At 33.1% G+C, this 14,502-nt stretch overlaps 2 protein-coding genes across 2 annotated transcripts; both read left to right on the top strand.

Moving 5' to 3' along the window:
* Positions 1 to 269: 269 nt before the first annotated feature.
* LOC103572144 (rab5 GDP/GTP exchange factor) lies at positions 270 to 4,114 on the top strand. Its single transcript, XM_008550601.2, has 8 exons — positions 270 to 618; positions 692 to 810; positions 904 to 1,291; positions 1,357 to 1,454; positions 1,537 to 1,793; positions 2,018 to 2,149; positions 2,223 to 2,468; positions 2,536 to 4,114. The coding sequence occupies exons 1-8, from the start codon at positions 440 to 442 to the stop codon at positions 2,947 to 2,949; spliced, it is 1,833 nt and encodes a 610-aa protein (XP_008548823.1). The 5' UTR covers positions 270 to 439; the 3' UTR covers positions 2,950 to 4,114.
* A 1,124-nt stretch (positions 4,115 to 5,238) lies between these two features.
* On the top strand, positions 5,239 to 13,888 carry LOC103572143 (rotatin). The gene is made up of 8 exons (XM_008550600.2): positions 5,239 to 5,340; positions 5,483 to 5,667; positions 5,732 to 11,011; positions 12,037 to 12,241; positions 12,705 to 12,916; positions 12,989 to 13,129; positions 13,218 to 13,347; positions 13,508 to 13,888. Exons 1-8 carry the CDS (start codon positions 5,295 to 5,297, stop codon positions 13,783 to 13,785), a joined length of 6,477 nt encoding a protein of 2,158 aa, XP_008548822.1. The 5' UTR covers positions 5,239 to 5,294; the 3' UTR covers positions 13,786 to 13,888.
* The last annotated feature ends 614 nt before the right edge of the window (positions 13,889 to 14,502 follow it).

Raw genomic sequence — 14,502 nt, 5'->3', positions numbered from 1 at the left:
GGAATAATTGTAACCATGCCTTTTTTTAAATTACTAATGGTTTATTTTTTTTTTTAAATTAATTAATAATATTTAAATACTAATATGACAATTAAATATAATTAAATATATTTAAAAAGTACGAGATACTGTTTAAGAATTCAATCAATTTCCTTGAAACAGGATTTATTTTCTTTGAAAGAAAAAAAAAGAAAAAAAATAACACTGCAGTTGAAAATAAAAACGTAACACATGCGTACTACAAATCAGCGCAAAGCTGCATCATCGGCGGAAAATAAACGTCAGATTTGAGATATAGGTTACGTACGTCCAGAGTAAATGGACTTGACTTCGTACAAATATTAAAAATTAACCCCTCAATGAAACAAAAAAATGTCAATTTATTAAAAGATAATATAAATATATAAATAAGTGTTAAAAATAATTTAAATTTAAAAAAATGTGGACAATCAAAACACCGTCTCTAAGGATTGACGTCGCTGATCTCAAGTGTAAAAATGGTTGTGGATATTTTGGTAACGATGAATGGGAAGGATACTGCAGTAAATGTCACCGCGAGCATCTCCAGAAAAAACGGGCACTCAGAGAACGCCAGACACAAGCACAACATCACGAAACGTATTGTCTATACTTTAATTACTTGATGACATTGTTGGTGTAATTGTTATTATTTTTTATTAATCGATTTTAGAGAGGCTTCACCTAGACCTGGAACACATGGAGTCAATAAAGTCGAAGACAAAAAGCGTCAACAAGAGAAAAAAAATAAACTGCTCAATATCTCGGCATTTTGGAAACCGCCAACCAAATGTAAGTAATTCCTGCACTCATTTATCTGCTTTATTTATTTTTATGAGTCATTTTGGGCATTCGTATACTACTATATGACTCATTATATCATAGCTCAGGGTCACGAAGAATTACTAAGAGAACTTATCCACCACAATGAAGACTTGGACAAAGTAAAGACCGAAAATCGTGATCTGATAATGCTAATTTCAAAAACTCCCGCTGAAAAAGATATTAAAAAATGTATTCACTCGTTGGTCAGTAATATTTTACAAAATAGAAATGCTAAGAAAATAGAAGAACTGTCAGAGATAACACAGAATTTTTATCAAGTATTCGCTAAACGTATGGAAAATAGTCCCAATTATGGAAACATTGCGCCGGAAGTCAAAGAAAGATTATTAGATTACGTGGAAAGACACTCGATGACGTTACTGTACCGAGTTTTGTTCTGCCCTCCTTTCACAAGCGACGAAGAGAAGGATTTGGCCATTCAGAAAAGGTTTGTTGCCATTTTCACAAAATAATTATTTAATTTATTTGGTTGCTTTATTATTTTTTTCAAAGGATAAGGCAACTGAATTGGGTGAGTGGTAAAAATTTGGAGTGCAGAATACATGAGACGAGTCCGGAAGTTAGAGAACTAGTCTATACGTCAATAACTGGTACAGTTTTATAATTAATTGCTTTTATGATTGATGATTTGCATACTTGATGGTTTTGGAATTTAAGTAAATTTATTTTTAGATCTTTTAAATATGGACTCGGTGAAAGCACCTCAAGAAAAACTTGCGTGTGTTGTTAATTGCTGCAGTAATATTTTTCAATTACTTCAACAATCTGTGGGTGGCCCAGCATCAGCAGATGAATTTCTTCCCGCGCTTATATTTATTGTGTTAAAAGCTAATCCAGCTAGACTTAAAAGTAACATTAATTTTATCACCAGGTTCTGTAATGCCAGTCGTTTGATGACTGGAGAAGGCGGTTATTATTTTACAAACTTGGTAATTTATTTTAAATATTTAATTGCAAGATAAAAGACCTGGTACAAGATCTGGGAACTAGAACTACATCACACCATGTATTTGTATATTTATATTTACTAAATTTTACTATATATAAATATGCAATTACGTGGATTGATCGGGTACTAAGTCTCTTACCTTATCATGATTTTTTTAATTTTTTATTTATTATTTATTATAATAACAATAATTTTTATTTTTAGTGTTGCGCTGTTTCATTTATTGAAAATTTAACAGCAGAATCATTAAATATGACACAAAAAGATTTCAACGCTTATATGTCTGGTGAAAGAGTACCGGCAAATACCTGGGACTCAGCTTTAACGATTTGCGAAGTAATTTTATTTTTTTTTAATTTAAATTTCAAGTATTAAAATGAGAAAATAAAACTCCTATTTTATTTTAAAGAGTCTGCACATGATGTGTGAAGACATCACGCTACTGGACGAGCTGAAAGCAAAAAACAACGAAATAGTACGCGAAGCTTTAGAATTAAAGAACGAAATAATTGAATTCCACGCGCGAATTAAAAAGGAAGTTAACGATGCAATCGCTAAGTCGCCTCTAATTATTTCAAAAAGCCAACGAGTACCAACTAATCTTGATTGCGATGACTTAGAATGCTACAAGTTACCACCGCCAATAATTCCCCAGGTATAAATTTATTTAATTAAGTGTAAATTTTCATCTATCATAAATTTACAATGACATTTACTTGCAGTGTATGACCAACGACGAAACTGACAGCCTGAGAAATGATTTTAAAAACTCAATGGACGATTGCATTACGCCATCACCGACATTTGACTTCCCGCCATTCGTAGACTGTTGTCTCGATACGACAAAACCCGACGATGACACTAGTTTAATAAGTCTAGATGTACAGTGCGATTATTCAAGCAACGACAACGACCAAATGGACAAAACTTCAGATAAATTTATAGACAACTCACATGGATTTACATCAAATTTACCGTCGCCTTTAACACCAGCGAGTATAATTGGTGAAGATTATCACGGCTTTACTCTTCAAGGTTCAACCATTCCCACAATTCCTTGTAATACTGGGGATTTAGCTCACAATACAACTGACCACGATACTGACAATTATTCAAATTATTTTCAAAATATTTAATGATTCTGAGGATCACTCAAGTTAGTCGACGTCTAATAATTTTTGAAGAAATGGTAGATTATAAAAAAAAATATTTACAAAAATTGCACTTGAAGGTGCAATTTTTTTCAAATCATCTTTTTTTATAATTGATCATTTTAAAAAATAATCCTAAAATTATTAGACGGCTTACTTCAGTATCGTAATTGAGCCAATAATTTATTAATATCTCATTCATTGTTACATTTTATTTTTAGTATTATAAAGACTCGTTAGTGTTAAGTGCAATCACAAAGAGCCAAAAAAATTTTCTAGCATTCGACACTTTTTTTTTGTTATTAATTAATTAAGTAATTAATTAAATATATTAAATACGTTATGTCCAATAAATTATTTCAGAATAGAATTTAAATAAATAATAATAATAATAATTTATTAGCAGGTGATATTCGTTTGATTTTTTATAATAGTCAAATTTAAATAATTATTAATTATTAATGCTTTTAATTATCGAGTAATAATAATTTATTGAGTATAAGAGTAATACTGATTGAATTAAAATTAATTCTTAGGACAGTTATAGTTGGATTTTTTTTGTTGACACCCTAGTGGATCCGAATTACGGTAATTTGAGGTATTTTACCGTAAAATATGATACTTTACGGTGAACTTATGGTATTTTTACAGCAAAATTTTACCGCGAAGTAAACTCTTGTATTGTAAGAACTATAAAAATAAAAAAGCAGACGACGACTACGGTACAAATGCTGCTAATTACGGGAAATTGCCGTATGTTTATTGTAACTAGCCACAAAAGTACCGGAAATGACTACCGGCTACTATAAGTTACCGCAGGTTGCCGTAAATGTGGTAATTTGCCGTAATTTGGATCCACTAGGGCTATAGAAAAATAATACCGAGTTTTATGCCATATGTCATAATACTAGACAAAAAAAACTCCCCACTAAAATTTCTATAAAATATGAGTGTTAGATCTCTGAGAAAATAATTAAGTAAATAGTAATGACACTAAACATAGTGATAATTAAAAAAATTTGTTTCTATTTAAAATTTTAACATTAAAAAAAATGATTTAGAAAATGGACACAGGTCTTTTGTATAAATTTTAAATATTTTTTTTTTTTAGATAAATGTAATTATACGTTAATTATCTAGCGCACTATAGATTATGTAAAATAAATGTGTGACATTTAAAAAAGTTATTTTATAAAATAAAAATATGAATTATAAATAATTTTTATTTTAAAATTTTAATAGAATTAAATATTGTAAAATAAATATATAAAAATCTATAACCATTTAAATTTTATTATTTTTCCCACCGCTAATAATGGGTGCGTTCTGTAATGCACCTGTATTAATTATTCTTATGATTAGCGCGGTAAATTTAAATATTCAAAAAATAAATTATTAGAAATGAGAAAAATTAAAATTGAATGTCTAAATAAAATGGCGGCAGAATATGACAGAAAAAAATTTTAAATATTAAAAAAAAAAAACACGCGAGTGTTTGAACAAACCTTGGCGGAGAAATAATATGCAGAAGGGTATCCTAATACACTTGGAAATTTGATTTAAATTGCTCCAAGTGTATTTCAGCTAAAAAAACGTCACTTAACTGCTATTTCCCACCAGACGATGCCAGATGATTTTGCTCAGGAACATGGAAGGTATCAGCATCAGCCATCAGCAACACTTTGCACTACCACTGAACACTTAATACTTAACGACACCACAGACACTTTACACAATTTAAATTTTACAAACACTGCACAATTTAATTAAACAGTCACTAATAACAATAAATTTTATGGATACTTCCGCGAATTAACTACAATACCGTGTTTTATTTCAAACGTAAAGAAGGATCTGGACTACTACTGCCGTTTTCGATAATACTGGCTGCTGCTATTGAACCGCCAGTTGATAGAAAGCAATCGATTCTGCGAATCATTCTCTCATCCCCACTTTAGCAAAAATTTAAACGCTGAATACAGCAACGCGCAGTAGCGCCAAGGCGCGAAATTTAAAAATTGAAATTTAATAATTTTATAAAAATTTATATGTACATATTATTTTGATGTACAATTTTTTAGTTTTCTCCAATTTCTAATAATTTATTATTGAAATATTTAAATTTACCGCGCTAATCATAAGAATAATTAATAAGGGACATGAGAAATTAATTATATTAATAAGGGTGGATTCCGAAATGCGCAGTGCTGCAGCGCACCCTCTACTGGTTTGAATTTACGATTTAATTTTGGCGGTTACAAAAGTGCCGTAATTGTTTGCTCCGTTTCATAACCTCTTAACCACTGTAATGTTTATTTTTATGTGTAGATATGTCAATTACCAATGCAATTACTTCTGTTCATGTAGAAAAACTAAGTAATATTTTAAATTACATATATTATATATTATTTTACAATCTAAGTCAACAATTAATTTTTAAATAATTATTTTATTCGCGCGTTTTCATCTGCATGCTAACAAAAACTTGTTTATATTTTTACTCTAAAAATTATTCCAGGTCACAGATTAGAAGAAATTCGAGTGAGAGCTTTAGATAACATAATTTCAAAGCTAGATCATGGATTCGGGTGCGATTGTGATGCCGTTAAAAGAGAATTGGTCTCAAAAATTTTTAATTGGTTCGCATTTGAAACTGTACCTTATCCAGACAAAGTTCTTAATTTACTCCACAGATTAATTGCCGTAAGTTTTTATTTATTTAAATTATTAATGACTTATTTTACCCTTAAAATTTTTTATTTTACAGACAAATGTAATCAACCCGAGTTTATTTGGCAAATTGCGATTTCAAAATGAACTCGGTCAGTTGCGTAAAAGACTTGACCCAGTCTGGCACGATAAATTGTACGAGATTGAAGAAGCCGTCCTCCAAAATGCCTCATCAGCCTTGGAGACAATGGGCAGCAACGAATCGCGATCATTAGCCGCTAGTATCACGTACAGAAAAAATGATCCTGATAACAAAGTTGAAGAAACAGAGCGCAGAGTAAGGAATGATGATAATCCTGATAATCATGAGTATGATAAAATAAAAGATCAAAGTCTTCCAGCAGAGTCGCTAAATGACACAATGCAGCTCGACTTGACATTACCATCAGACACCGGGACTCCGATGTCCCGAAAAACTGAGGGAGCGATCCGGTGGCTGGTGATGCCTTGGCAGCCGCTGGTGTCTTCTGACCGAGGAGTTTTGTCGGCAATTGAAGACGCGTTGAATAACAACACAGACACTGGTCTTATAATTCGCACATGTGAGTTCGTCACCAATGTAATGCTCCAAGATTTTCCAGCAGAAGTATTTCTTCAGCGGCCGTCTATTGTCATGATTTTGCAAAATCTCCTGGAGGCGTGTATCCAAGAGTCCAAGGATCAAGTAGATTTCTGTAGCATAGTTCCAGTAATTCTTCGTACATTTTATAAACTCACCCGGTCATTGAGGTTCAGAATTTACTACTACTGCGATCCGAGTGTCGCTAATCGTAGGCAGAGAGATCTCGGTGGACGAATGGACTCTTCTCAGTCGTCTGAAGACCGAGAGAGCTCAGAAGGTGGCCTTCCAGAAGCTAATTATCAAGCCTATCAATCTGCAGCGACAAGCGACCGGAGTCAAAGTGTGACGGACAACGTCGACGAGTCAGTATTACAATTGCAGCAGATGTTGATCCCGAATTACTGCATCGAAGTACTTAGCTATGCATTGAAACTGTTAACTATCAGTGATGATTCTCTTAGACCTCTAAAAGATGTCAAAAATATCCTAGATTTATCCTGGGAGCTCGTGCAATTGCTGACAGTGAGCGTGATGCCCTCGATCTGGTTTTCTTCCGACGGGTTGTCTCTTAAAATTCACGAGAACCTCAAGCTTCTGCTGAAACTCATCGGAGACGTGTTGGAGTACTGCAGAAGTTACAGCACCGCCGACAATTGGAGGATAACTTACCTCAGATTGTTGTGCATCGTAACAAAACTCCTGAGTTCTCTCGTCCCACTAGAACTCGCAGAGTACATTCTCCCAAGCAGCTTAAAAATTTCCATGTGCGTTGGAGTAATGGACGCGCCAATCTACCTCATGTACCCCGATTTGAATGTCATTTTGCAAGAGTACGCGCGGCAATTTCGTGACGGCGATGAGTTGCAATTCATAAAACTCTTTGACGAAACGAGATTGATAACTAAGTCAATGAAAGCCGCTATTTTATTATTGAAAACTGACATCACTCATGAGCATGTGAACGTCGACACCTTGAGGACGATGTACACATCAAAGTCATGCCTGTCTTACCACAAAAATTTATCGATTATAAAAAAATATATATTTTTTATGCAGAATTTATATCATATGAAGTTGGAAAAAGAAGAAAAATCTATTGCAGTTAAACTCGTGCTGTATTTACTGGCTAATGGGGATGAAGAAATACGTCTGGAGACTTACAAAGAGTGTCACTGGCTGGTGTCATCAACCCTGGGAGTCGAACCAACGCGCGGAAGACACAACTGGACTTGCGTCGCGTTTCTATTTGAGCCCAGTATTCTCACGGAGATAATTTGCCACGGAGTTACTGACGACAAAACGAAGTCAATTGCCGAAGACATTTTGCTGTACTTCTTAAAAGGGAAACTACAGATGGGCGATGGCTGGCTGGTGTTCTTAGAAGCTCTGACCCAAGTGCTTCCATTGCTGCAGTGTCTTGCGGAAATGAAATCTTCTTTAGGACAATGCGTGTCGAAAATGTTTGACCCGGACATCGCGACCAGCATCCAGTTGCCACACCTGGAAGTTCTCAAAGGCAACGCCAGGTATTTATTTTCTTCTGACGGTGCTATCAGAGAGGAAGCAGCTTGTAGACTAATTTATTTGCTTGGTACAGAAAAAAATTCATCAGATAAACTTCCCCATCTTGCTTCTCTTCATGGTCTTCCTCTGGGCTCGCTTTTGATTCTTGACCGGCAGGTAAGTTTTAAAAAAATCGAAGGAAGCTACCAGCGCAGTAGTCTTCTGTCAGTTGTCGAGATGCTGAAAACTAAAAACGTCGAGCCGAAAGTTCGTAAATCAGCGCTCGTGCAAATCAGCGTAATGCTCACGGACTCAAGTCTTCATAAATTATTTTTAAAAGAAAGCGGGTTTAAAATAATCCTAGATATTTTTGATAAATCTTTGATTGAAAAAGATTACGAAAATTATCCCGACTCAGTGATTCCTATTCTAACAATAATTAAATTAATAATATCAACTCAATGCTCAATACGCCATGAACTTTCAACCCGCACTGACGTCTTTGTCAATATCCTGCGTAGTTTATTTTTATTTCCAAATCATGAATGTGTTAAACAAGACGTGTCATATTTATTATTCGCTCTTCTGTACAATGAATTTATGATGCGACTAAACAGCAACGAGGGATCTAATTTAAATTACTCATTACCCCACATAATTATTTCAAAAATGAACTCTCCATTCATTTGCAAAACCCACTGGAAGTCGAGTATTCATAGAAAATCCGACACGTCTATTTTGTATTCAAATAACCCGCTCGCGGTGACATTTATGCGGCAGTACTGGTCATGGGAGTGGAACAGTGGGACGGAAATGCTTTGGGTCCCATATGAAAATTTAAATGACCCGGGAATATCAAATACCTTGATGATAAGAGAACCAGAATTCGCTCTATTTAAATACACGTCAATACGCTACTGCTGCAACCAGCAGCTACTGAACATAAAAAACTCAACCGCCCATGAAGAAGTCATGTGTGCTATTGACTACCTCTGGATGTACATGAGATTTTGCTCACGTCTTAAATTTATTTATTTAACAGAACTGACGTCACTGCCGTGGGAATCAACTTTCGAGCGCTTTCTTTTATCCCACCCAGTGAGCAAAGAAGACTGTGATTTATTCGTTGACGTATTAAACTTTCTCTACATAAATATCAATATCACCCATGACCCAGCGATGATCGGATGGCTGTCAAAGACATTTAAAAACATAACAAAGTCACTGTCAGATCTGCTGCAAACTCTCGACACGCATTACCAGGACGTCCACCAATCGGTGCTGAAGCTCGTAAGGTCATGTTGCAACTTGGAAAAAATAAAGCAGCCGCAAGACAAAACTCAGAACATGTGGAATGATTACATCGAACTTATCATCGTAAATTTATGCTCGAGTGATCAACAGCATTTTTACAATCTCGTTTACTTGGACTGGTTGCTCACCTGCTTGACGTACTTGACGAGCAAATCTCAATGCAATTGTCACAAGGATTTATTGATATCTTCAGGCAACGCTTTGATTGAATTGATAATTTCATTTCATGGCAACGGCGCGTTGAGTTTCATGGGACTGTCGATAACAAGAAACTCAATAATTTGCTTGAACCACTTGCTCTTTCACATGCAGGCCATTTTACCCAAAAGTAGTTGGACGAGTTATTGGTTCGGCGACGGGAAAACCCTCAGTTGGCTCCCGACTTTGTGGAAAAATCGCGACCCGCTGGTGCGCGCATCCGCGCTGCAGCTTCTCGGGGGTTTGATAAAAGCTCCGCATATTGCTCAGCAACTTCTCCATGCTCTAGCAATGGCGCCAAGTGAATTATGCCAGACAATTTTGAAATTTGTGATAAATCATGAAGAGTCCAGTATCGTCAGAGAGCACGCCTGCATTGTGCTCAGTAATTTAATTAAAAACAGCGTCAACTCCACATTTAAATACATCGATTCTCTGAGATCGAATGCTATCTTAATTTATATTGAGCAAATGAATGTTTATTATGAAATTTGTTTACTTTGTTGCAATTTATATTTACCAGTTACGCTTGATCCTGAACTTGTTGATAATGGCGACGACGATAATAAACATGATGATGATAATGGTAGCGAATCATCAAAAACGTCATTATTTCCAAGGAATGTCCTTCAGTTCTACAATTGTCATGATGAATTGCTGATGCTGTCGGTAAAAGACTCAATGGATGATAATTTTCCGCAATTTTTATCTACACCTTCGCTCATAACATCCGTCTGCACATTCCTGAATAATTTAATAAATGTTGGGGAACGTGATGTTATTAATAAAATATACGAGCACTCGCTGGATAAATATTTAGTTGGATGTTTTGGATCCATTCCAAAGACACGTAAAAATATTAAATGCCATGATGTCCTGGAGATGTATATAAATATTTGTATTTTATTGACAAATTGCGTTAAATTTTGCAGCAATTTTGCGTCGGCTGTCAATTTCTCGCCTGATTTTTTTTACTTATTATTTAGTTACTTGGATAAAAATAATCAGAATGAAGAGGATAAAAAATATATGGAGTTACGCAATAAATTGTCGACGGAAGTGTTTAATTTTATTAGCGTACTCTCGCTTACGGAGAATCAACACTTGGAATCATTAAGAAGCGCGATTGAAATAGCGGCTCCAGATATTATTATTAAGTCACTTTGTGATGCAATAAATAACGTGGACATTGAATTGCGTATGAGTGGAGTCGCTTGTCTTGGTTTCTTGCTTTCGCAAGAAATAGACAGAGAAGAAGAAATAAAATGTGGGATTCCGTCATTGGGAGTTATATTGGACTCAACTTTTACTCATATGATAAAATATAATAAATCAGAAGGTAATTTACGTGACGTTTTGTCGAATGTTAATAAAATTGCGCTGAAAAACTCGAGCAGGCATTCGAAGAAATCTCATGACGGTGATGATGATACTGAATGTCTTGATGAAGAAAAGTCACGTAAATGTATACTGATTGGATCAGAAATATGCAAAAGTCTTGTGCACCTTTTGATTGCCCACAATTACGCCAAGTCGAAGATAAATGTCAAGAGAGCGAGGGATAAAGATTTGATTATCGGAGCTCTGTCGAACCTTATTTGCGTTTCTGATCAGGCAAAAGCTACGGCATTGGAAGACAATTTAGGGGGAACTTGTGTTCTAATTCTTAAAGAGCTTTATTTTGAATTGAACCTTCATCCTCTTCATGTTCATCGGACTCAATTGGAACGCGATAAGCGGGTAAGTTTAATTAGTACTGCAAATTAATTTTTTTTAAAACAATTATGTTTGAGCTACGAGTTTGTTTTTTTTTTTTTTTATTTTTGAATTACAAAAATTTTAGCGCGAAAATTTTCTAGGGAAAGTCATCCGATCATACCCGCAATGAAATAAGATATTTTTTACAGAAATTTGAATTTGAAATTTTGTTTAACTTCTGATTGGTAATGACTATACCCAGGTAAAAATATTTGGCTAAAATTGGGCCGAAATATCGCTGGAGGTATAGAATTTTATTGGAAAAGGTCGAAAGTTGATCGAAAACACGACGAAATTTTGTTTTTTTAAATAAACAGCCCGAAAATTGGCTGATAATTTAGTCTGCCTACTTTAGGTTCTTTTTTTTTGGGCCTATCGGCCATTTTTTAGCTGGTTTTCAGCCTTGAGTTCACTACCTGGGTCTTTTTTTGACGGAAAGAATTTTATAAATATTTCGACTTGGCATTTTTCACCCGAAATTATTTTTTTAAATTTATATCTGGGCAAAATTGTAACTACGTCGTCCTTTTTTCAATTAATACTTTAATTTTCATTAATTAATAAAATTTCAATGCGGAAGTTCATTAAAATATAAAAATAAAAATTTATGATGATAATTATAAATATTTTAATTCCAAGGGATTTTATTTATTTGCAAAAATTTATAAATTATAAAAATGTCATTGAAATAAATTTTTGTGTACTTGACACATATTTCCACATACAAATATATAAAAGTATATTTATTCGCTTTGTTTGATCACAAACCAAGGACACAAAAATTTCAATTAATTTTTTCAAGCAAACAAAAAAATTAATAATAATAATTACGTACACAAATTTATAATAAACGAATTTAATTTATTTTTTTTTTGTTCAATGGGTAAAAAAAATAAATATTTATGTATCAAACAAATTGTATGAAAATTCTAAAATCACGCGTTACTGTCTACGTTTTTAAATTTTAAATCAACAAATGAATAATAATTTATTTATTATATTTTTAGCTTCAGCCACTATTAAGTGACGTAAATCGAGTGGTGACATTGCTAATGAATTTTTCACACAATAATCAGATGGTTAAATGCACATTGAGTAAACTAGGTCTTGCGGATATATTACACAAATTGTGGGCGTGGATTTCACTCAACGATTCAACGATCGTGTCGTCATTAAAATTATTGGCAACGTATACAACAAATTGTCTGGAAGGTAATTTCCTGCATATTTTCTTAGACTTGTATTCAGTTTTATTGCAATACAAGTCGCGCCTAGATCCAAAACCACAAATTTTTATCCTCCCTTTTGACTTGGAGAAGTTTCCTACCCACAAAAAAAGGATTTTTTCGCGCTCGAGAAATTTTCGGTTACAATTCGTAATGCAAAAAATTTCTTAGGGCAATTCAAAATTTTTCGCGCCAAAAAATTCTTTTTTTGTGTAGACCCAAAAGGGCGTATAATTTTTTTTTATTACAAATCGTTTTGGAGCCTTATTCTAAAGCTCTTTTACAAAAGTTTTGAAACCTAAAGGCAAATAATTTGAATCACGCGCCCTTTAGGTTTTCAAATTTTTTTTTAAATTTTTCATTTTAAAATAAGTTTACCAAACGATTGGCAAAAAAAAAATGATACGATTATTCGCTTATTTTTTTTTCAATTTGAATTTAAATTTCAGCCGCCCAATCGTTGATACTCACGACAACTTTACCCGGTACCGGACCAAGAAAAACTCCTAACACAGTATCACTAATTCACGTCATCGTCCATCTAGTATCAAAGGAAATTGATAAAGCCGCGCAGCATTTTGATAATCAGCGGTTACAATTTTCATTCCACGTATTAAAAAATGCTGTTCATGCGCACGATTGTCGTGTTTCCATCATTAAAGTAAATCAAAACAATTAATCATTCTATAAATGCATTATAATCATAAATTTACTAATTTATTTCCGTTTTCAGAGCAATCTTCTCCAATTTTTAACTAAAATCCACCCGTCAAGTACAAAACGCGCGAAACCTTGGCCTTTAGTTGAAGTTTACTGTCTAGAATTTCTCATAGATTTTACATTTTACGAAGAGGGTCAAATGTCGGTATCGAAAGTGAGTAAACACATGATAATTAGACAACATTCACTTTATTTTTTTATTTTTTTACTATCAAACTTTCGTGTTTTTATTTTATTTTCAGGCTGTCGATGGCCTAGATGTTTTGATACAATTATCAAGATGTACAACACCTGCAACAAGAATTTTAGCGCTATCGACATTGCGTAATTTACTCTTCAATGTATCGAATAGACCGCGTGTTCTTTGCTCAGGTAAAATATTTTTTTTTCTTTATTATCTTAGAATTCAACCCACAGATATTTTAATTGAGTTACATAATCTCATTTACTGGTTTTATGAGATTAAGTATTATATAAATATAAATATATAAATATATTGTATAATATTTATTTTATCTGAATATTATTTCAGTGGATTTCATGAATCTGCTTCATTCAGTATTTAAATCAGGGAGCTTATGCGAAATAGGAATTGCCAGCTCGATGTTATGGTCTCTGATAGCAAATAATCAAAAAGGTAAATTGATAGCACGGAGTGCCGGTTTGTCACACAGTATTCAGGAAGTACTTGGACGACTTACGTTAATGCCGGAAGAAAAACATGAACAGGATTTAGCTAAAATGCTGCAGTATATCATAAGAATTTTAAGCACTTCTGAGATAGTCGGTGCTGGTGATTCAAACGACTGATTACTTATTTTTTTTATTTTAATATTTTTTTTGTAAATTATTTTTAAGTAATTAAATATTTTTAATAATGATAATTAATGTGTACAAAAATTTAATAGCTGAATTTCTACAGAGATAATATAATTTTTTAAAATAAATTATTAAGTCCAAGACTTTAATTTATTTATTTTTATTTTCCCGCTAAAATTTGAAATTGGAAAAAATAATAAAGTGATTTTTTTTTACTTTTATTTAATTTTTTACATATTAATGATAACTAAAAAAAATTTTAAGTGGAAAACTAATTAAATGTTAATTTAGAAATGTCATTAAGGTGATTAGTTTGATTGAGTTCGATAATGAGGCAATTCGGTCCATAAGTAGAAGTAGTGAATGGAAAATTTTGAAATTTTTTGAAAAATTTTTCATGAGGATAAATATAAAAGTTAGATTTCTATGAAATATGAAATTTACTAAAAAGAAAATGATTTTTTTTTTCAATTTTCTTTGTATTCTTCTCCACTGCAAAGACAAAATCTATTTACTCCTTATGGGGATCGATTTATAAAAAAACTCCGATTGAATTCAAATTTAAATTAATCCGTACTCCCGCTTTTTTTCAACGCAATAGAAAAGCAATGAATTGTCAATAAATATCATTTGTATAAATTATAAAATATCGTAATTTATTGTATGTTTATTGACAAGATAATAGGTGCGTAAAGCTTTGTATATTTT

This window comes from Microplitis demolitor, chromosome 2 (assembly GCF_026212275.2).
Source record: "Microplitis demolitor isolate Queensland-Clemson2020A chromosome 2, iyMicDemo2.1a, whole genome shotgun sequence".
NCBI lineage: Eukaryota > Metazoa > Arthropoda > Insecta > Hymenoptera > Braconidae > Microplitis > Microplitis demolitor.
Note: the sequence above shows the minus strand (reverse complement) of the source record. Positions and strands in the feature narration are given on the sequence as shown.